The following is a 23,117-nucleotide window of genomic DNA, read 5'->3' on the forward strand; positions in this document are numbered from 1 at the left end:
CAGAGAGGTGCATTATCGCTACCAAGTGGACTGGAGTCACTTACTCTCTCCTAGTGGTAACATTCAGTATACCGGTCCAGTCTGGTGCTGACTTCATATTAAACTGGTTTGAACAACACCAACCCAACTCTAGTTCTAATGCTGCACTATTACAGACGTTTTAAAAATGGTGAACACATTTACCAGCAGAAATGCAGGGCTGTTCTCTTTCGGCTATGTGTATGTGCGTATTGTGTCTGTGTCCACGATGCAACAATTAATATATGGGCTGGGTTCAAATAACCGATTTTCTGATTAAAATCAATCTTCATTAGAATGTTCCGATATCAATTAATAAAATCCCAGGATCGATCTTTTAATATATGCCTTTTCCCGTGGATGCGTGAAGTCTGCCATCTTGTATGCCCCTTTTACTGTCTTTTTAATGTGTATGCAGAGTGTATTGTTCGCATCGGGACTCTTCTCAGAAGAACACCCAGTTGAGAATCAAAATGTGAAATGAGGCCGACAGGTGCTTGTTTTGATTCCAGGTGATATCACTCATCAGGCAGGATCGGCTGAGTGACAGTTATTATAAGACAGTTAGACAGTTATTATACATTTTCTATGAGTTTTGTCCGTTTTTCAGAAATTAACTGATTCAAAACTGAAGTGAAGCTTAAATAAGGGCAAGAGGATCGACAGCTGCGCTGACTTTAGACACAGTGAAAGTCGGGGGGGGATGAGGAAATGAAAAAGTGGGTGGTATATTGTGACTCCTCCATAATGATTGCACTAGTCTCTGAATGACAAGGAGTTAGAATTATTAGAATGGAACTACTAGAATCTTTCTTCAGTATTTGTCTTAATTTTGATTTATCAACCACATGATTAGACACCATTTGATGAAAAAATATTAAACGGATTCCATAGGGCCGTAAATACTATCTGGATGCTTTACATATACTGTATGTTAAGTGGGATGAAAAATAAGTAAGCAGATATGCTAAGTTGGAGATGGCTTTTGGTATGTGGCAGTTGAGGTGGCTCTGCTGTGGACTTTGTCTTGTAAGTGTGGCTCTACTGGGAATATAAATAGTGAGGATCACTGGACTAGTTGTAGTGAACCAAACATGGCAGGAGCTGCTCCACTGAAGGCACCGCCAAGCTTATAGACAGATGTGTGGTTGCATTTTGGATTCAAAAACTATGGAGACAGAGAAGAGCTCGGCACAAGCAAAGCCTTGAAATAATCCTGACCTAATCGATATTGAATTGAATCGAATTGGAGATTAAATCGAATCAGGACATTGTGAATCGGGATTGATTCAGGAAATCAGTGGCGATACCCAGCCCTAATTACTAACTCCTCCTACTTACTCATCAACAATTGAAGGAAATAGCAGTGAGATATGATCTTGATCTGAAACTTGGTATAGTTTCAGTTCTCTAAATGATGATGTTGGAGCCCCTACGCACTCTCTCTCGACCCACTTCCACTGTGTGCGTGTTCCAGTGGAGGGTCCTCCATGTTACGATGCCATCCCAAACCAATTAGAGGGGAGTGGGTGAGTCATCGATGCTGACTTAACCAGCTGCCATTACTGAACGTGTGCAACGCCTTTCTGTGTTACGGTAGGCGTGTTCATAGTGTGTGTGCGCACATATATATATATATATATATATATATATATATATATATATATATATATATATATATATATATATATATATATATATACACATAGAATATATATATATATATACACATTTTATATCGATATAACAACAGGATTTCTTATATACTGGATATTATAGTAACAATATACATTATATTATATTACTGTACATGCAACTAATAATCATAAAAAAGCTCAATTGTTTCAATCTGTTTCAAACCCAACTAGAAGTTTTCGTGATGGCTAACTGAGTCACTAACCTTCTATAGTGAAATTATTTTAATTGTTTATAATTAAACAAGAACAGAATGACGTGAGCACTAACAGCATATCTTGCTGGTTGTCCTTGAGTAAGAAGCTGTTTGAGTCATTGAGATAACAAGTATTATCCAAGAGAGTCTACTACTACCACTTGACAGAAACAATGGATGCTCAACCAGACATGAAACATCACTGACAGCTAAATTCACCCCACAACTTTGTTGTCTTGGTATTATCCCCATAAACCAGGTACAGTAGCCTGGTCGAGTCTATAGCTGGATCCCAATAAGATATGTAATGAGCAGTTGTCCGTTTGTCTGACCTGTCTTGGTGTAGAGCACCAGAACGTTGGTTCTGGTCCTGAGAAGCTTCTTGAAGTCTTTGTGGTCGCTGATCTTCTCTATGAGAGGAGACACCTTCACCGCCTCCAGCACCGGCAGCAGCCACACCTGGTGGAACACACACACACACACCTGTTACCAAATCATCTGAGGGGAAGGGGAATGTACTGAATATCTGCTCCAATGCGGCAAAGTAACTGGTGACTTGGCAAAAGAGAATCATGATTTGATCATCTTATTTTATATTATTTGATTGTTTTTAACTACAAAGGATGTTCACTAAAAGAACATCTGCATTTTATCTATGATGAAATAAAAAGATCCATCTATCCATCCATTGTCTACCGCTTATCCTGTATTCAGGGTCGTGGGGGGGCTGGAGCCGATCCCAGCTGTCATTGGGCGAAGGCAGGGTACACCCTGGACAGGACGCCAGTCTATCACAGGGCCAACATGTAGAGACAAACAACCATTCACACTCACATTCACACCTACGGGCAATTTAGAGTCATCAATGAACCTATCCCCATCCTGCATGTCTTTGGACTGTGGGAGGAAGCCGGAGAACCCGGAGAGAACCCACGCTTACACGGGGAGAACATGCAAACTCCACACGGACGGAACCCGGGCCGACCCGGGAATCGAACCCGGGACCCTCTTGCTGTGAGGCAAGAGTGCTACCCGCTACACCACCATGCAGCCCGCAATAAAAAGATATTTTTCTTAAAAAGGGACAGTGTGTAACATTTTAAGTAATTTATTCATAAGATGATCAAATTATGATTCTCTTTTGGAAAATCAATATCTCCATTCATAAATGTGCCCTGTAAAATTACCTCTGCCAATCATCTGATTTATCCTCGTAAGCAAATAATTTCTTATTTGTATTTACATTGGACAGGTAAGTCCTCAGGAGGCTTCCACGTCGTTCCACCATTTTGAAAACTAAAAACGCAGAGGACCGCTTTCGTTCAGAGCCATCATGAATGAAAGGAGTTCACATGAGCGAGCGGCGCTTTCGGACACGTAGGGTACGCGTGTAGATTGTTGTGTGTCTAGTTGTTAGCTGATGCTATAGGCTACGACATCGTAATGGAAGGCTACCAGAAATAAACCAATGAAAACATGGCAACATAAATCACTATCTTGCTGGAGGTGTAATTACTTATATATTCATGCTCACACATTTGTTTGAAATATCAACCTCATTACCTGAAAGAATACTGGTGAAGTGTTGTTGGATGACATGTTAGCTTCTTGGTAGCGATGCGCTCGAGAGCGATATTTGTTTGAATGCAAAATACGATTTCACCACTAGATGGGAGTAATTCGTACACACCGTCTCTTTAGCAAAAGGTAAAGTGATACCAGTACCAGTTTAAAGTTCCAGTTGGCAAGTCCGGTGGCTCGAGGGCACTCTGTCAGATTTTGAATGTTTACAACTCTCACGCTCCTCCCCCACGACCATCGAGCTCCTTCCCCTCGACCCCTTAGATCACGCCACCTTTGTAACGTGGGTCCGATGTTGACTCTGGTTTTATTACGGGCACTGTCACAATCTTTCTTTTTTTCCTTCTTTTCCACCGGGGTTTTCTTTTCCTTGGTTATTTTGGACCTCCTCGTTTCGGTTTTTAACCGAGGAATTGGAAGCTTGTTGCTACTTCCCTCCGCCTCCCCCCTGTGATCGTGGAACGACCCGAGGGGGGAGGGGCTCTGTGTGTGCACGAACACAGCCCTGCATGCTGATTGGACAGGATGATCCGGCCGTTGATTTTTTGCGAAACAAACAAAAGGCTCTACGTGCACGTAGAGGCGCGCTTTTCTTTCTAAAACCGGATGATTTATGTTGTTCTATCAATGTCGGCTTTGGTGAATATGATCAAAAACATTTTGCCGACTGGGACTTATGTATGAGTTTTAAGCAGATTTTGATGATTATTGGGATAATTCTGTGAATCTAAATGATGGCCAGGATAAGCGTCACATCAAAAGTTCATATCATCCCATTCCTACTTCTGAGAGGTTGAACAGTGGATCTCTGTGTACAGAGGCATGCAAAATGGCCATTTTCCCTTCAAGCACTTGTTAAATGGAATGAATGGAATGAATTAAGGTCGCAGGAAGATGACTTTTATGGTTTTATTTGTTTATTTAGCAGCTACAAAGACGTCATGCGACACACAGGCTTATCGCAGCAGCACCACTCTCACTCCATCCGCAGCACAAACTTTACATTTTTGAGCCACATTTCTGTTAAAAATGGTCAGTATGCTGTTTATTCTGGTTGACAAGTTTATACTGCTGGTTGTAATAAACCTTCAGGGGCCACAGCCACAGTTTGTTCTTTAAGACTTGTTATAAAATGTAAATGTCACAAGCTGTGTGGGGAATAAATCAGCTTGATATAAGTGAAGTGGGTTTGATGCAGAGAGGTGGAGCTATAGAGTTGGAAGCAGTCTGAACCACTGAGCTATTGACAGATCTGTTCACGTGACTTAGAAATACCATAAACCAAATCACTTTTAACGCTGCATTTACAGTCAAGTGGAAAGCTCGACATTAAGCCTTCTCAACCGCTGTGGCAAAAACGCGACAGGATGTTGCTTCCATTATAAACCTGTACTAAAGGTGGCTTCAAGGTATGCAACAGGTGGGTCCATCTGCATCATTAGTCTGCATGGCTCCTCCTCCGACTGGCCAAACACTGGGAGCTAGGCTAATGGTGTGAAACACCCAATATGGGAAACAAAGCCCATATTGAGAGGCTTGCTCTTTAATCAAAGACACTCCGTAGTCATATGAAGTTAATTCCATGGTTTGTTATCACCACTGTGCTATCACCATTCATTAAAAAGCTCTTCCTTTCTGCCTATGGAGAATTAAATTAGACAGCAAACATGGTTTGCTCACTCAGCCGATCCTGCCTTATGACTGATATCACCTGGAATCAAAACAAGCACCTGTCGGCCTCATTTTCATATTTTGATTCTCAACTAGGGCTGTCAAAATTGCTCAAAAATTACGTTCGAATATTCCCTTTAAAAAAACACATATTCAAATTTCTGGTTGTGCATTAGGCACGTCAATAACGGGACAAATTAATACAACGAGACATAAGTACTTGTATAGGTAATTCTCTCCCCCCCCCTCCCCCATTCGCGCCACTGCTGCCGCTGTTGTTGTTGTTTTGTTTTTTTTACATATGATTCGAATATTAATTTTCACATTAGAAATTCTGTTTTTAACAACTATTCAAATATAGATTCAAATTTAGAATATTTGTTGACAGCCCTATTCTCAACTGGAATCCTGATGCCAACAATACACATCAAAAAGAAGCCAAAGGGCTTAGAACAGGATGAATAGACAAGTTAAGTGCCGGTTACGTATCCTATCTTATGTTTTATGTCTTTCTAAATATTATATGTGTTGATTTTATTTTGTCACTTGAAATCAGTGCACGAGTCCGATTAGGTTGATGAATGATGACAAGATAAACACAAGCTCTGTCGGTGTATGTTCTGGGGTAATTGGAGGCTGGCTAGGTGACACTCATGTGCATAGGTGGGCGTTTGTGATTATGACAACGAGGAGCCGGGGGCAAGATTAGAACGAGCTGGCAGGCTGTCTTATTTAACCAAGTGAATTAGATAAGGAACGCGATGCCTGATGGCCGCCTACGAGGATTAAAATGATGCAAACACTTTATCGCTCGCTCTCTACAGAAATGGTGAAATATTTACTACAACTGTCCCTGACAAGCAAAAGTGGTGGTACACATCATGGTAGAGCCTGACTGATGTGAAATAGAGCCTGACTGATGAAATACAGAATACAAAAATAAAATGTTTTATTCTCCATTAATGCAGGGAAAACTTTTATAAACATTTTTTTGGCATTTTTTACTAAAATGGAGGATGGTCACTAAAGAAAGATGTGTTTTTATCTAACGGGAAAAAAAAAGTTTTGTTTTTTAACAAAATGTAAAATGAAACCAGTATGTTTAAGTGCCATTTTAAGATTTTTCAACATGTTTTGACAGTAAATATTTGTGAATCGCAATTATTTTGGCCAGGATGATGGTGACATGAAAAATTCATATCACCCATGCATGCTTGTTGAAAGCCCTGGCAAGGTCATGCTAATTCAGACGTTAAGTCTTTCATCATCATCAAGCATTTCCATCAAGGATTATTTCAATTAACACAGCTAAAGATCTGCTTGCTAAAGAGCTGATCTATTTTTGTAAAATGCTTTTATTGCACAAACCATCCCTCTGGAGAGATAAATAGAGCCTTTTACATTGTTTTACAAGTATTGATAGCCAGCCGTGGGTTGCATACAGGATCGAACACATTGTAAACTGACTGACTGGTCATGCATGAATTGGAAAACGACCACAGGTAATTAATTAGCTACGCCTACGTAGATGTGAAAACAGGCCGATTTCTAAGTACTTCCTGTCGCATGCAACTGAGAACGACCTGCCGTCGTCATAACACCACAATGTATGGCTGTGATACAACCTTATTTTTCTACAAAGTAAAACATGCATCCTTGTATAGTGACAAACGTACAATAAAAGAAACACGACCACAGTTTGCTGACAGTTTAACCACAGAGCATCATAAACGACAGGCCCATTCAGAAGCAGCATTACTGCCCTGCTGGCCGTATAAGCTGCCGTTTTATTGCAGTGAGGAAAACACACAGCCAGCTCAAATAAAAACCATGAATGAAGCAGAGCAGTGTTATGAAGAGATGATAGGGAAGGTGCCAGTAACAAGAATGACATGATAATAAAATGACAATCCAATTTATTTTCATGGTCTCTGAATTTTCCCTCAAGTACCTTTCTTGTGCTGCTTACTTCGTACAAAATTAAATGGCAATTTCTTAAAATGTACCTGCAGACGAGATATGTGAGTGAGTAAAGAGACTTAGAGACCATACGTTATGAAATTTGAGATTATCAAACAAAATAACCACCTCCTTTAAGGTTGCAGCTCTGGGGCTTCACTGAGTTCCACTAAAAGCTCTTGAATTCATCCAACAACACAATGGATCAAAATGGAGTGGAGGGTACCAAATGGATTCAATTACAAAAGGCATATTCTGTCACTTATTGATGGTCATGAAGGTCAGTTTCTATGGATTCAAGGGGGAAAAGAGCTCATCATGCTCTCTTCATGAAAAACACAATTGACAAATGTTGCACTTTGATCAAGCAGCAACCTCCAAAGCCAACACAAATATCAAAAACTGCAGTTCCTCAACTGGTTACTTGAGGTGAGTCAATCCCATAAACTGTATAAGAAGTGGACGTAGTCATTGGTTTGTGGACTACGGTTTTGAAGCCTGGAGTTCAGCTTTTTGGCCATCACCATCTTGGATTTACAACCAGTAACTGGAGTTGACCATATTTGGACAGTGGAGGAGCAACGGGTGAATCTAACAAAAAACAGCACAGCGGCTCTACAGAAACGTATGGAGAGGCCATAGTTTATACAATTTATGACTCCAATCTCACTCACATTCACAGTGAAATGCGTCTTGGTGAAATGCATATATGCAGCTTTATGTATAACAATGAGGGCATGATGATCTATTATTTCTTTGAATTTCCAACAACTGACCCTCATTATCAAGTAGAAGCTGCACCCATGAATATGTGCACTAAATCCATCATGCAAACACTCCAGTCTACTGTGATCTATTATAGAAGAACCTGCTTGGAACACAAAAGGCAGCTGCAACCTGTAACACATGACCTGAATTTCACATTTTATATATTGCAGCTAATGATCTCAGCCAGGTGCAAGTCTGTATGGGGATCATGCATTTGGTCATGTGTGTGTCTCTAGCGGTTGCGGCCATTCACAATTTTTGAAAACCTATTTAATGATATGTTTCATACGTCATTACCTGCTGACTCCTCACTCCTGTGACCGTCCAGTTGGCTTCAAGGGATCAACAACTGCTTAGTAGCAAATTATATTTGTGGTAATTGGTTTGGCTAAATACAAGCCTTACCTATTCTCTTTGATGCTTCATACCTGCTCTGTGCTTAGCCTATTCTGCGCTCAACTTCCTCACAGTGAGAGAAGATATTCCTCAAAAATTAAACATTACCACGCACAAAGTCATGCACTTCATTTTTCAATACGAGTTGGAAAAAGAAAATCCTCATATTTAATAGGCTGTAGTTTGAAGCCGTTACCTTATAAATCGGTTATTACACCAAGAGCATATATAGACAGGTATGTTTTGTTTTAGTGCACTCTGATCCTCACAGTAAGACAACAGCTTAAATGTCACAAAGTGTGAGCTGTCAAAAATATATAACAGTGATGACATGACCCAGTGCAGGACGAACTAAAAATCCATTAGTGCGTGATGTCGATATCGTCCTTCCTGAAGGTAAGTCCCATCACGCTGCTGTAAAAAAGGTGGCACTTACTAAGCAGCAGGTGCTCAGCCCATGCCTCCGAGCCCAAACCCTCCATCTGGTGGGAAAAATCTGCTTTAAAAAACGCCATCCGGTTCTAGGGGCAGAACTGAATCAGCAGAAATCACACCGGTGTTCGTCTAGCCTTCCTATTTCTGGTACCAACCAAAATCAGGTCAGCAGAATGAAAAAGTACTGGGAGAGTGCAATGAATGTCATTTTCATAGTCTTGTTAAATTTAAATCAGATATTGGTTTAAATTTAAATTTTCCTTTAAAGTGTGGAAAAAAAACAATTGTTAATGCCTTAATGCATGCACAGTTTCAACAACAGTCATTAAATGCCAAATGTATAATGGCATGGGACAATATGAAGATTTCATGAAAATATCATATTACGATCATTCTGGCAAAAGAAATAGCGACTCACAATATTATCTTGATCATCAAAAATGCTTAAAACTCTTAAAATAACACTGAACATTACATTTAGTTTAGAAACAAAATAGTTTCATGACACTTTTACTTAACCTTTTTAGGGAGGTGTCACCACGTTGAGAGCCGAGAGGCAAACAAAATGCTGCCAATCTTGTACCTTAACCAATTATGAAAATACATTGCGGTCCTAAATAGTACCATATCTACTAAACAGATACAAAAAGGGTATTCATCAGGTAGGAAATAATTGAATTTCCCCAAAACAATTTTTTTTCAAATAAACAGCACTCAGGATGTAAAATCAGCTTTGGGAAGATATCAATATGGGCAACTCCCCAAAGGCTGCTATTTGTTCTGTGAATATATAGTCAAAATGTCACTGTGTCACACATATTGATTATTATTCTGGCCTGTAAAAACAGGAGACAACATTTTGAGCTGAGCTGCCATGGGCAAGTGATAAATAGTTAATTCTGTGTGTGTCAGTGGAGGAAGTTTGGATTCACTTGTGTTGACAGGCACCTTGACCACCCAGACTGCTGCCCTCTACAGCTTTGTTTATACTAGTGTGTGGCACTGTGACGCCGGCCTCCACAGATGGCGTTCATGCTCAACACGCTGTTCACTGCAGTATTCTCTGAAAAGCCAGGGGGAATTTATACACAAAACATACAGTGAAGAAGCAAGAAGACTGAAGTGTTACAGGCAAACCGCTGTAAAACAACCTCCATAATGGTAAGAGATGGCTTCCAATTGTAAACTCATATTTCATATTCATGGGCATATTTTAGCACCTTATACAAGCCCTGTGAAGAAATTAGTCTTCATTTAGTATTAAATACACTTATCAAAAGTGTGAATACGCTGAACAATTTGATTCACTGGCAATATATTTTAACTAATATTTTACAGAGTATTTCATATCAATATTTTTTTTACAGAACTTGTATGAAAGGCAATAAAGTATGTTCATGAATGAGATTATATTACATGTATTAATTACAATTCTTCCTCAGCATTGAGGAGGTTGTTTCAGAGGAACACTAAAATAAAATGTGTTGAGCATAAACACCTTTGTGCATGAGTCATATGTGGAGGTCCGCACAGCTCACAATTTGTCACAACTGCAATTCCAAAATAAGCTGTGGAGGAACAACCAAATCAGACACTTATTATATTGTAATTCATTCCCATCATGTTGCCCAGAGTAGTCACAATGAGCAGCTAATCAGCCGACAGCACAGAGCTATCAGCTAACGCTAATGGAGGTCGCATTGACCTGCACAGTGCGTTCAAGCTCTACTCAGAAAAAGGGCGTATTGGGTGGAGGTGAATTAGAACGCTATTATGTGTTCAAAGGGAATCCTGTTTAACACTAATAACTAGAGCTTTTTTTTTTTTTTAATCAAAGCAAGTATTTGAACAAAAAAAATACAATAACTTACTTACAAATTATTTGATTTTTTCTGCATATAATCACAATAGATGAAAATAATAGTAACAATAATAATATTAATAAAGTACAAGGATCTCATTTAGAATTTAACCGATTACGCTGACTTTGGGGCGGTTGAAAATATTTTTGGGTAAGCAGAAACTGCCTAATTAAAGCTGTGAGTCAGCATTTTAATAAGTCATAGTCACAATTTAATTTTATAGCCAATGAGTCATGACAGTGCCAAAACAAAATTGTGTCACTGTCCAAATACAGAGGGAACTGTGCATGCACACACCCACCTCCACCCTTGTTTGCAAAGCCTGCTGTGCAACAGGATCCAGGATAGGCAACTCAGTTGCCAGTTTATTAGCTACAACTAGCCACATGAAGGTAGGATTTATTAGAGGGCTGTTGCAATGGACTGCATTAGTTTCAGCTAAGTGAACCTAATAAAGTGGCAACTGAGTGCATGTCATAACTTAAAACTTATCCTCATCAATATGCAAAGCACTTAATGTGAACTTGAAATATTCTTCTGGGAAGAAGGCTGATAGACCTTGTGTTTAGAATATTTACAATAGACTGTCATTTAAGACAGAGGGAAGAGGGCCTGCAAACTGTTTCAGGAAAAACACTACAATAGTTATTAAAGAAGAGTGCATAGAAAAGACTAAATGTTTACAGTAGTTTGGGGGAGTTCTACCATTTTTCATACAGTCCGAAATAGGGACAATATGAACATTTCGGGTCATGATTATCCGTCCAAATGAATTTCGATTCACAATATTATCCGGATAAACAGGAAAATATGCTTAAAACGCCACTAAAACATAGAGCCTCTCTCGAAACCACATTTACTTTTTCAATCAGTGATGAGTTTATGCTGCCTAAACTAATAAGTCACGGGACATGGAAGGATAGTGTACTTCTTCCAAAGGGCACTTCTGCCATTACAGTAGCTAGCTAACAGCCACCAGAAAGAGGCCAAAGTCACTAAGTTTAGAACTTTTCACTTCCTTTTACAAACTCGGCTGACTTAACAGCGAGTTCCCGCAACTGTGCGTCACGCTGCGTTAATAACAGTCACCTAAGCGACCGAATGAATGAAGTGCGAGTATGAACCGCTCTTTAAACCCAGCTGTAAGCTAGGCTATACAGAAAGGTGAGTTAGCCCACCAGGTCTGAACGGTACCGTGGTTATGGCTCGCGCACAGAGGAGGGACCAGCGCACACAGCGACCGTTGGCCGCAAAGTCGCTCCGCAACGTTTGGAAATGCGGTGACTTTAGCTGCGCCACAACAACCGCACACCGACCGCATCGTTACGACGGAGACCTCTGAGCACTAAGTTCAGTCAAAGCATGACAACTTTACACCCCGCACCGAGGACGGACGGACGGACGGCGGGCTAGAAGACGCGGGGAGCAGCGGTTTGTTGTTTTTTTTTCCTCCTGAATTCCTGAACAGACACACCTTCCGGCACGCGCGAGGACATGACAGAAACACGCTGTTACGGTTTACTGGACACACACACAAACACACACACACACACGGAGCGAGAGAGAGACGGGGTCTCGTTTGACTCACCAGCAACACCAGCATGAACATGTTCGCCTCTCTCATCCGACTCCCGTGGCGCTTCCAAGAGGCCATGATGCCGTTGCCACGTCTGGATACGCATGCGCAATGGGTTATCCACGGATTCTTGGGCACGGCGCAAGGCTCTATGGGAAATGTAGTTGTTGGGGAATATTCAGCGGGAGGCGTTTCACCTGCCACCTCCTCCCGTTTCAGTCCTTTCGGATAGCAGTGAGTGTACTCGCAGTCTACACGGGTTTGTTTTTATCAGCACAATGCAACCATGTTGCAAGACAATTAATTACACACGAGGGTTATTAGTTGGCTCGTGATTGAATGGCTCTTAATTAGCTCTTTATCAAATCGACTTCCTTCCCTTGTGTGCTCCCCAGCATCTCATTAAAGAAGTAGGCTACAAATAAATGTATACAACACATACACATGGACATTTAGCCTCGATGTTTTCTTTTAACATTGCCTACTATACCATGTAGTAGCCTTCATAGCCAATATAATACATGGGACATTTTAACCTTCTGTTAATTTTGCAGGATTTGTTGTAGACTACTGCTCCTATATCAAACTGAGATAGACCCAAAACACCATAAATAATCCCCAAAGACATAGACTTTATAATAAAGCCAACATAATGCCTGTAAAGAACTGTATGATAAGGTCAATTTAAGTGATCGAAGTTTATTCCTATTAGTGGCTACCTATTAAACATGCGTGTATCCTACATATAAGGAAAACAATGAGTATAAAACCCATTTCATTGAAACAATATATTAATTTATGCTGCAATTTTTCTGGGTGGGTACATTATTGTTATCGCCATTAGATTTATTACAACACATTAAAATGGATTTTATATTGCCGTGCCGCAGGGAAAAGATGTCTCATGCATCAAAGTCTGAGTTTAAGATTGTGTGCTCCATGGTTTCTTTTATGTCCATAGCAATCTTTCTATCATTACAATTCTCTAAAAAAGACCAACTTGTACTGTAAATGTGCAAAATTTTGTCTTTGGTTTTATGTAGTAATGTACAATGTCTTGTTCATTTAAGGGTATATTACTGTATATAGACTGGGTTGTTTCATAAAATAAATCAAAGCACTAAATGTCAAATTAACATTCTTTTTAATCTCTTTTGACACAATATGTCTGTTTTTAATGGTTTAAAGAACATTTGTTGAAAGTAATATACCAGTGTCTGATTTATTTCGACTGTGAAACCTGCTCTGTATTTATTATTACTTGTCATTTTGTGAAATGGTTATTTGCTGTAATTTGACGGCATCTGTATGGAAACAGCTGCCTGTGTGGCATGTTTAATGGTACAATATATTATGAACATGGACTATAAAGACATAAAGCAGCACAAATACATCATTATCTGAGTGGAGTTTGGCTATTCTCCTCAGCCTACGTCTGGCTGATCAAATAGACATGACTTATAATGAGCTGAACAACACAGCAACAAACACTTGGATGCCCATTGGAGTTGCATTGCCAGGTAACCGGCGCACACACCGAGTCCCAGACAACAACACGCAGGGCCGACCTTTCCCAGCAGCCTCTCTGCCTCTCGCAGGTCCACGCTGCTGTGATTCACGCTCAAACGCCGCCTGGCTGCTTCGGCTCCGGACTGACGCGCTGTTGCGACACTCTTCCATCTCTCCGGGGGCGTCCATGCGCAACTTCCTCACCGTTGCGCTTGCAAATCGGCCCCATCATAGCTTACCCCCCCTCCCCCCACCCCCCACCCCCTCAACCCGGTGGTATCGTCCGCCGCTCAAGGAGAGAGAGAGAGCGCAGTTGTCGGCTGCAGGTCGCTCGGAGAGGGACGCACACAGCGGCTGAGGACACTAGAACACTAGAACCCGTCTCTGTTCGCTCTCTGCTGCGTCCGTTCTCCGTCTAGCCTTGTCATCAACTTGGGGAATACAAACACCTTCGAAGGTAAAATCACTTTTTCTTTCTTTTCTTTGGCAAAATAGCTGAGCTGAGTGCTAGAAAAGCACTTTTAGGTGTGTTGTGCAGCAGTTGTATCCCGCTTTAGATTCATGGATACTTTGATTCAGCTGCTGGCTTCTACGGAGCAAATAAACGCAGCAGCCTGCTTTAGATTACATCAAATACAAATAATAATAATAATTAAAAAAAAATCATCGTCCATCAGGAACGGAGTGGCTCACAGCGAGCTCTCCAAGCTCCGTTTTACTCAGGGCCGTTTTCTATCAGAGCAGGGTTTGAGCAATATGCTTTTTATTCCAACCGTAAAACACTTTTCTGCGCTTTTGGCCACTTTGGCTGCTCCAGGCGGAGCGACGTGTCCGTTGATAGCATGTGTTATTCAGGGCTGGAAGCGGTCCCTTTATGCCGCGCCAGTTTGACTTTCCACTCACGTTTCATCCCAGGATCAGAGGAGCGTTTGTGGGCTGCAGGAGCTGCCTGAGCCTGCCACATTAGCGCCGTCTCAAACTTACTTAGCTGCGCGCTGCTGCCCCGTAGTCCCGATCCAGCCGAGACGGGACCTTCAGGGGATCCGCGCTCATGTCATCTTTCGGGAAATGTAGTTGTCTGTCATTAAAGTGGAAACCCAATGTGGGCCACTCATATATGGTGTAAAAATTCACCATTTTGTCCAACTTTGCGTGTTTGTCGTCTGCACATAATGACCTCATTGCTCATCAATCCCAATTAGCAAATTGGTTTTACGCGCGGAGTGCGCAGCGTGTGTGCGCACATCCACGGCGTTTTACACTCTTTCATTGTTTCCAAACCACAGAAAGCGTTGCTGATATTAATCCTGCATGAAAGCCCTGAGCTCAGAAAGTCATTATTCATGAGCTTGTCACATGGATGGATCGCTCCTCCGTTTCCCATTTGAGATCACATCAGTTTTCTGTTTATGATGCGAGAGAGAGACGAGCGTCCAGCAGAAGGTGTCGAACAAAGAAACGGCGTAATAAAAAGAGCACGTTCCCCCTCGCGCGTGTTTAAGTTGGTTGTGAAGGCGCGCGGTTGGAGCAACAGGGGGCAGTGTTGAGCGGCGCTGTGCAGCTGCGGGAACACCTTGTCAGGTGAAGTTTGCTGCATCATGTAAAGGTGCAAAGGTGCAGCACTCATCCGGGCTCGGACAAATGCAAACCAACAGCTTTAATGGGTTACTGCCTGTGTGATCATTGTTTATTTGTTGTGCCTCAGGTGATTAAATGTCAAGCACTTTAAACAAGCTTATATCTGCACGGCGCTCACAGATGTTCCGCTGGACCCTTTTCAAAGCGTAATATACCACCTTCACTCTAAATGAATCCAAACACCTTATTCACTTGAAAGCTATTTCCCGCCAACATTACCAGGGCTTTTAGAAGCTCTTTCAGAGCTTCACTTGTTTTCATGTGCATTATATTATGAAGCCTTAGTGGTTCAGTCTCTGCAGCAGCACCAACGGGGGACGCTTTATTATTCATTAACACTCAAATGGCTCTCAAATGCAACATGAATTACTTTGAGTTTGTTTCGGATGACATGATCGCTTTGTTTTGCAGTTCAGCTTTTTTAAAACCACTTTGCTTCACTGGATATTTATACCGAAATGATCTGATAACTATAATTACAGAGGCAATGCAACAACCATGTTACTTCCTTCTTGTTTCATATCTAAACAATACTTTTTTTAACATTTTTTATTAGATTTTTTTTTTATCTAGCTCATTCATCAACACATGTGAACGTCTCACTGATTGATGTTGATATATTCTGCCATGTTTCATCAGACCCACATGCTTGTCTTGTGGATGATTAACGCTTTTCTCATTTGAAGAGCACTTTAAATGTCCTGGGTCGCTCCTTTCAAATGGTAAACAGGTTTTGGTCTGTGATGAACTTATGAGGGCTCTTGACAGGTCCTGCTGCGGGGGTTTGGGGGGGCAGACCAGCACACCAAAAGAGATCTGAACTCCTCTATAACCACCTTCACTTTCTGTCCCTCCTTCACGTCCTTTTAGTTCCCGTCTGTGAGTGTTTGTGATTATATGTCTGTATCTCCGGCATCTGCTGTCCACATACATAATTCATTTCCATTAACTAATATGTGGAGTGGAGTTCTTCACCAACAATTTAATGATGCATATTTAAACGTGTGTATTATTTCTGTTGTCGGGCATCATTGAGAGGAGACAAACGGATATGAAAGTTTAATGTGTGGAGAACTTGAGCTCCTCCGTCTGATATTACGCCTCTATGAGGAGAGAAAATGATGCTCGGCGTTCACTGCGGTCTGACCTCCACCACCGAGCAAGTGTTGATGTTTGGCTTCAGTTCCGTAGCACGAGACGTTTTAAGGGAAAAAAGAATCCGTCTTCCCAGAGTCGACAGCATTGTTATTTCAAGCTGCAGCTTTTCACCGAGCGAAACCAAGGTGGACACATTCTGTCTGCTAGTCTGTCATATTGTCTTCTCAAACAAGCTCTCCGGGGCATCAGTCGCCGCTCACATCCACCGCTGCAGCGGGACCCCTCGGCCTCGCTGCTAGAGTCTGCTGTGAGACAAGGATGCATTTCCACGCTTTAAAAACCCAGGAAGGGCGCTCTGAGAACAGCGAGTAGCGAGCTGAGACCAGCTCTGTGGATCCAGGCACGCATAGAAGGGGACATTGAGCCTAAATGCTTTAATATTTTTTACCTTATATTTCAGTTCATATAGCAGGTTAAGGTTTTGGACTACTGCTCTTATATCAAACTGAGATAGACCTAGGACTCCAGGACAAAGAGAACAATCCGTATAAACCACACTCCATTAAAAAAAACCTAAATTTAAGCTGCACACAGCAGAAACCACGCCCCGCTGTGTACATATTGTGTTTAGTGCTTTTTTGTTCTTGGAGAAACCCCAATCTTCCAGGAAATCCCTGCAGGTAGACGGAGCTCTTTCATAAAGTAACCGTACAGAAGGAAGCGATTGGCCTTTAATGTAGCCAAAGCAGCTCTCCGGGGCATCGGCCACCGCTCACAGAAACCAGAACGCAGGCTTTCTTGAGTCCGCGTGAGACAGAGATGCATTCCCAAGCTTTAGACAGTCTGGACGAGGAGAGAACGCTCCGACAAGGGTGAGTGGCGAGCTGAGACGAGCGCCGCTGATCCAGGCATGTGAACGCAAAGCTGAGATTTTGACTTTTAAAGTGGCCGTCTCCAGCAGGACTCACATGTAATTAGGTCAGGACACGCTGAGGAGAGACAAAGCTGTCCACATGCAGAGAGAGCAGGAAGCATGCCGCCTTTCTGGTGACATGTTTCAGATGTTCCCTCTTATTTACCGCTCTGCAGCCACGTCGCTCTCTGTTGTAGACACAACGGCACATTTGAACGTGCAGGTCGTGTGTCTTTCTTCCCAGAATCCAACGCTTTGCTGCCGCGTCACCTGGCTGTAATGCTGCCGACACAAACAATGCTGTTTTACATTCCCTCAGCCCCCCGGAGCCTGATTGAGGTCACCGTCTCAGCACACCATTTTATTTTAAATGAAATCAGCTATGCGACTAGAAACGTGCACAGTGGCGCTTGTGCTCAGACTTTTCTTTTTTTTTTTTTTTGCAGGTTGCACACGTTGCTTCAGTCCTGATGAGACTCTGCCTTCCACTTTAGTTCAGCCTTTTGTGCAGGGCCAAGTGGGTTTGACAGTTTGAGCCATCAGCGTGTTGGAGTCTGAGCCGCTGGGTGGAAATGAATAATTCCACCAGTCTGTCTGGGTACCCCCCCCCCCCCCCCCACACACACACACTCACACACATGGCCTCCCAGGATCTCATTGTTTCTGAAAGCAGAGTGCACTTGGCGTGGCCTTCGCTGTCTGTTGGTAACCTGGCCCCTCTCTCTCTCTTTCTCTCTCTGCGTCGACACACAACCTCGTCGTGTGTGAAATCCGATACGGCTGCAGCGTCTCTGCTCTCTGTCTGCATCCCTGCTAATTAATGCTTGATGCGACCCAGCAGTCTCAATTTGTCCCTGGAACGTTATCATCGGTGTTTCCCTCCCGTTCCCTGTCTTGTTATTACTGTATCTTTACAAATAGGCTGAACAGAGAGGACAAGGGCAACCTGTCTGTCACACAGACAACGAAGCTGGAGAGAAAAAGGTTCTTCTAAAAGCATTATCTGATCAATACATTCAGAGCTTCAACAACTCATCAATGAATCAATTAATTGTCAACCGTTCAATTAACCACCAACTATTTTGAGAATTTATTTGAGTGATTTTTTTGAAGAGAAGTCAAAAACTCTCTCATTCCAGCTTCTTAAAATGTGAGTGTTTGTGGCTTCTTTTCTCCTCTGTGACAGAAAAGAGGAATTTTGCTGCAAATGAGATCAAACCTGCTGCAGAAAGCCAAAACGGATACAGTACAGAAGTGAAAAACCCACAAACCCTGAAAGTAAATGCAGCAGAAGGAAAACCCGCTGCACATCCAGTCACCAGCACGGTGAACAGAATATGTTTGAGTTGTGGACTCCATAAGATATTTGAGGACGTCCTCTTTAATCGACATGTTTCACCATTTTCTGACATTTTATAGACCAACCAACTAATGGATGAATCCAGGAAATAACAGCATGGGAAATCATCTTTAGTTGCAGCCCTGAATCAATTAGTTGTTGAGTTGATCAAATATTTGTTGTTTCTAGCCTCTTAAATGTGAGAATTTATCAATTGATTATCTTTGGTTGAAGAATTTTGAGATTTTTCTGCTTAAATGTGAATATTTTCTGAATATCTTTGAGTTGTGGACAAAACAAAAACAATTTCACCATTTTCTGATATTTCACAAACCACACAACTAATAGATTAATCCAGGAAATTAACGACAGATTAAATAACAAATGAAATAGTTGAAGCCCTAAATCAATTAATTAAACAGTTAATCATGCAACAATGTTTAACATGTGTTGTTTCCAGCCTCTTAAATGTGAGGATTTGCTGCTTTTCTCTGATATAACAATTGAATATCTTTGGTTGAAGGAGTCAACATGTTCTGATTTTTCTGCTTCAGTGTCAATATTTTCTGAATTTCTTTGAGTTGTGGACAAAACAAAACATTTATTTCCATTTTCATTTCATCTGGGAAATGAATGACTAAATTAACAATTAAGTAACAAATCCATCCATCCATCCATTGTCTACCACTTATCCTGTATTTAGGGTCACGGGGGGGCTGGAGCCGATCCCAGCTGTCATTGGGCGAAGGCAGGGTACACCCTGGACAGGACGCCAGACTATCACAGGGAGACATGTAGAGACAAACAACCATTCACGCTCACATTCACACCTACGGGCAATTTAGAGTCACCAATGAACCTATCCCCATCCTGCATGTCTTTGGACTGTGGGAGGAAGCTGGAGAACCTGGAGAGAACCCACGCTTACACGGGGAGAACATGCAAACTCCACACAGAAGGAACTCGGGGCCGACCGGGAATCGAACCCAGGAACCTCTTGCTGTGAGGCGAGAGTGCTACCCACTACACCACCGTGCAGCCCGGATTAAGTAACAAAATAAATGATTAATTAAATAACAATGAAAATAATCTTTCATTGGTCTCAACTAATTAAACAGTTAATCATGAAACAATGTTGAGCATGTGTTGTTTCCAGACTCTTACATGTGAGGATTTGCTGTTTGATTTCTCTGTGAAGTGAAAGACTCGCTTTAATGGACGATTGAGCTTTTTTGGCCTGAAGAAATGATTTATCAATAATAACGTGTCACAGCGCTGGTTTGATGTAACCTCACTGATGAAAACCATCCTGAGAACATACAGCTACACTGAGAACATACACTTAGAACATACACTGAGAACATACACTTAGAACATACAGCTACACTGAGAACATACACTTAGAACATACACTGAGAACATACACTTAGAACATACAGCTACACTGAGAACATACACTTAGAACATACAGCTACACTGAGAACATACACTTAGAACATACAGCTACACTGAGAACATACACTTAGAACATACACTTAGAACATACACTTAGAACATACACTTAGAACATACACTGAGAACATACACTTAGAACATACAGCTACACTGAGAACATACACTTAGAACATACACTTAGAACATACAGCTACACTGAGAACATACACTTAGAACATACACTGAGAACATACACTTAGAACATACAGCTACACTGAGAACATACACTTAGAACATACACTTAGAACATACAGCTACACTGAGAACACACTGAGAACACACTGAGAACACGGCTCTTCTCCTGGTGGAGATTTGAAGGGCAGATCTCCAACTGAAGGTGTTGATTGTCAAAGCGTTCTCCTCACATTCTCATTGTTCTCCTCCTGCCAGCAGACGAGGTGTGTGCACACGTGCACTCTCCACGTGCGTGTGCGCATGCGTGCATGTTTGAGCAATTAGATTTCCTCTTTGTGTGCGTGCGAAGCGGACGTGAAGGCATGTGCCTTTTCTCTCCTCTGTTCAGGTCTGAGCAGGGCGAGAATAAAAGGGGTGCAGGAGGAGGAGAAAGTGCTCCCACAGTCGATCCGGCCACATTGTTGGGGGAGGAACACTATTCCCATTGATGCTCTGGACGCATGGCTGAAACCCCTAGAAGCTTTAGGAAGGCAGCTTATTCAAGGCTTGATGTGACCTGGAGGACTGGGCTGGAAGATGGCTGCTGAGCCCTTTGTGGGGATGGTGGGAACATTGTCCCCGCTCCGCTGGTTTAATACCACTCTGAACCACTGGCTGAGCTGGACGGACGCAGGTTGTCTTCTATGTTGGATGTCTCATGCGATTTCAAAAATCCTCAGAGATCTGCACACTCACCAGGCGCTGGTTGCTCCTCTGAACCCCGCCACACACAGTCTAGGAATGATATTTATGTTATGGAAAATACTTTTTCTTTGTCTTGAAAATAATGTGCATTACATTCTGGACCAAGTTGGGTCAAATATGTTGTGGAGGTATTGAATGAATGAGCCTGTTGTGTTGTTTTAGTTTAGAAAACCTCATTGATTTCGATCCTGTTTTCTGCCCCCAAAATATTTTTCATTGCTCGTGTCTGGAGGATTTATGGATCGAAGAAGCAACAGAAACTCAAATGCACATTTAAAACATAAAGTAGGGCTAAAACTTTGTATTAATTTGTTCAGGGTGATGAATTCAGAGGGAAGAACAGATTGTTTATATGTAGTGAGAGTTTGTAGCCTCGTCCTGATGGCTGTAACCAGAAGGATCAGTGCAGGAGGTGAAGGGGATCCTGCTGGATCACAGTGGCTTTCCTGATCTCTGACCAGGTGGGGGAGTCTACTGAACCAATTATTTTGTGTTTTGTGTTTGGTAGCAGCAGTCTCACAGCAGCTAACAACACTTACTCATGAAATGCAATCTATTGGTTTCATGTCGAGCGACGCGGATTGTCCTCTTTCTTGTGTTGCTCAGCATGAAAACAATGTCAATGGCACATTAATACGAACATTTTTCAAATCCATGTGTGTCCTTGCTACATCCAGAGTGGGTGACGTAGTATTAGATACTGAGAAAGAACTTATGGTGGTGCATTGGGAGGTTGTTGGGTCCAACGTCACAGGACTTTCAACTGGGAGAGTGTTCATATGTTCAACATTGGTTTAGTTGTCTCAACCTAACGTTGGTTTTGTTTGTTGTCTAAACCTAACGTTGGTTTTGTTTGTTGTCTAAACCTAACGTTGGTTTTGTTTGTTATCTAAACCTAACGTTGGTTTTGTTGTCTAAACCTAACGTTGGTTTTGTTGTCTAAACCTAACGTTGGTTTTGTTTCTAAACCTAACGTTGGTTTTGTTGTCTAAACCTAACGTTGGTTTTGTTTCTAAACCTAACGTTGGTTTTGTTGTCTAAACCTAACGTTGGTTTTGTTTCCAAACCTAACGTTGGTTTTGTTGTCTAAACCTAACCTAACGTTGGTTTTGTTGTCTAAACCTAACGTTGGTTTTGTTGTCTAAACCTAACGTTGGTTTTGTTGTCTAAACCTAACGTTGGTTTTGTTTCCAAACCTAACGTTGGTTTTGTTGTCTAAACCTAACCTAACGTTGGTTTTGTTGTCTAAACCTAACGTTGGTTTTGTTTCTAAACCTAACGTTGGTTTTGTTGTCTAAACCTAACGTAGGTTTTGTTTCTAAACCCAATGTTGGTTTTGTTTCTAAAGCTAACATTGGTTTTGTTTCTAAACCCAACGTTGGTTTTGTTTCTAAAGCTAACATTGGTTTTGTTTCTAAACCTAACGTTGGTTTTGTTGCCTAGAAGTAGTCCTGGCGAGGGACGTTAAAGAAATGGACAATTTGTGTCTCTCAGCATGAAACCAATAGACTGTTTCCCAAAGTGCTGTGAGACTGTGTTGATGGTCCTGAGGACGTTGCTGCAGGATCAGATATTGAGCTGTGTTTTGTTTTTATATAATATTGTGAAATATTTTCATCGCGTTGTTCTTTCCTGGTCTGTTTTTAGTCGAACTCGTCACACGTCAGGTATTTGGACAAAATAAAAACATGTAAAATGACTTTGCTACGATAAACATGTTTGTAAAGGGAAAACTCTGCACATCCTCTCAAACCTGTTAACAGCAAACTATTTGCTAACAAGCCGATCATGTGAAGGCTTCCATTCTGACATTAATCTAGTACTTTTACAGTCCAAATCAGCCTTATTTTGGTAGTATGGGAACACAGTCAAGGAATCTTACTCTTTTTTTGCATCTCTCACAGTTTACTTAACAGAAATAGAAGTAAAAGCTGTGTGATGTAAATAAGAAAAAGTCTAATGTGGGAAGTGTCAGGTTGTTCAGTCGCGTCCTATTCCTTTCATCAAATGCCAAATATAATTTCATAACCTGTAAACATGAAATCCAAGTTAGAATGGAAACCACTTTTTAAAATTATGTTTTTATGTTT

At 41.5% G+C, this 23,117-nt stretch overlaps 2 protein-coding genes across 11 annotated transcripts in view; one reads left to right on the forward strand and one right to left on the reverse strand.

Annotated features, from left to right (window-relative positions):
- Positions 1–12,271, reverse strand: part of pdia5 (protein disulfide isomerase family A, member 5) — a 71,176-nt gene extending 58,905 nt beyond the window's left edge. The window contains exons 1-2 of the mRNA XM_084022582.1: positions 12,170–12,271; positions 2,242–2,368 (exon numbers count right to left, since the gene is read on the reverse strand). Coding sequence (XP_083878708.1) covers positions 2,242–2,368; positions 12,170–12,235 — 193 coding nt within the window. The 5' untranslated portion in view covers positions 12,236–12,271. The remainder of the gene's footprint in view (positions 1–2,241; positions 2,369–12,169) is intronic.
- A 1,687-nt stretch (positions 12,272–13,958) lies between these two features.
- sema5ba (sema domain, seven thrombospondin repeats (type 1 and type 1-like), transmembrane domain (TM) and short cytoplasmic domain, (semaphorin) 5Ba) overlaps positions 13,959–23,117 on the forward strand; it is a 198,935-nt gene continuing 189,776 nt past the window's right edge. For 6 of the 10 annotated variants that reach the window (XM_084022574.1, XM_084022573.1, XM_084022575.1 and 3 more), the window contains exon 1: positions 13,959–14,123. The gene's annotated coding sequence lies outside the window, so the exon portion shown is untranslated. The remainder of the gene's footprint in view (positions 14,124–23,117) is intronic. The other 4 variants (XM_084022568.1, XM_084022571.1, XM_084022570.1 and 1 more) reach the window with 2 other exon arrangements.

The sequence above is a fragment of the Eutrigla gurnardus genome (genome assembly GCF_963514095.1).
Source record: "Eutrigla gurnardus genome assembly, chromosome: 12".
NCBI classification, from domain to species: domain Eukaryota; kingdom Metazoa; phylum Chordata; class Actinopteri; order Perciformes; family Triglidae; genus Eutrigla; species Eutrigla gurnardus.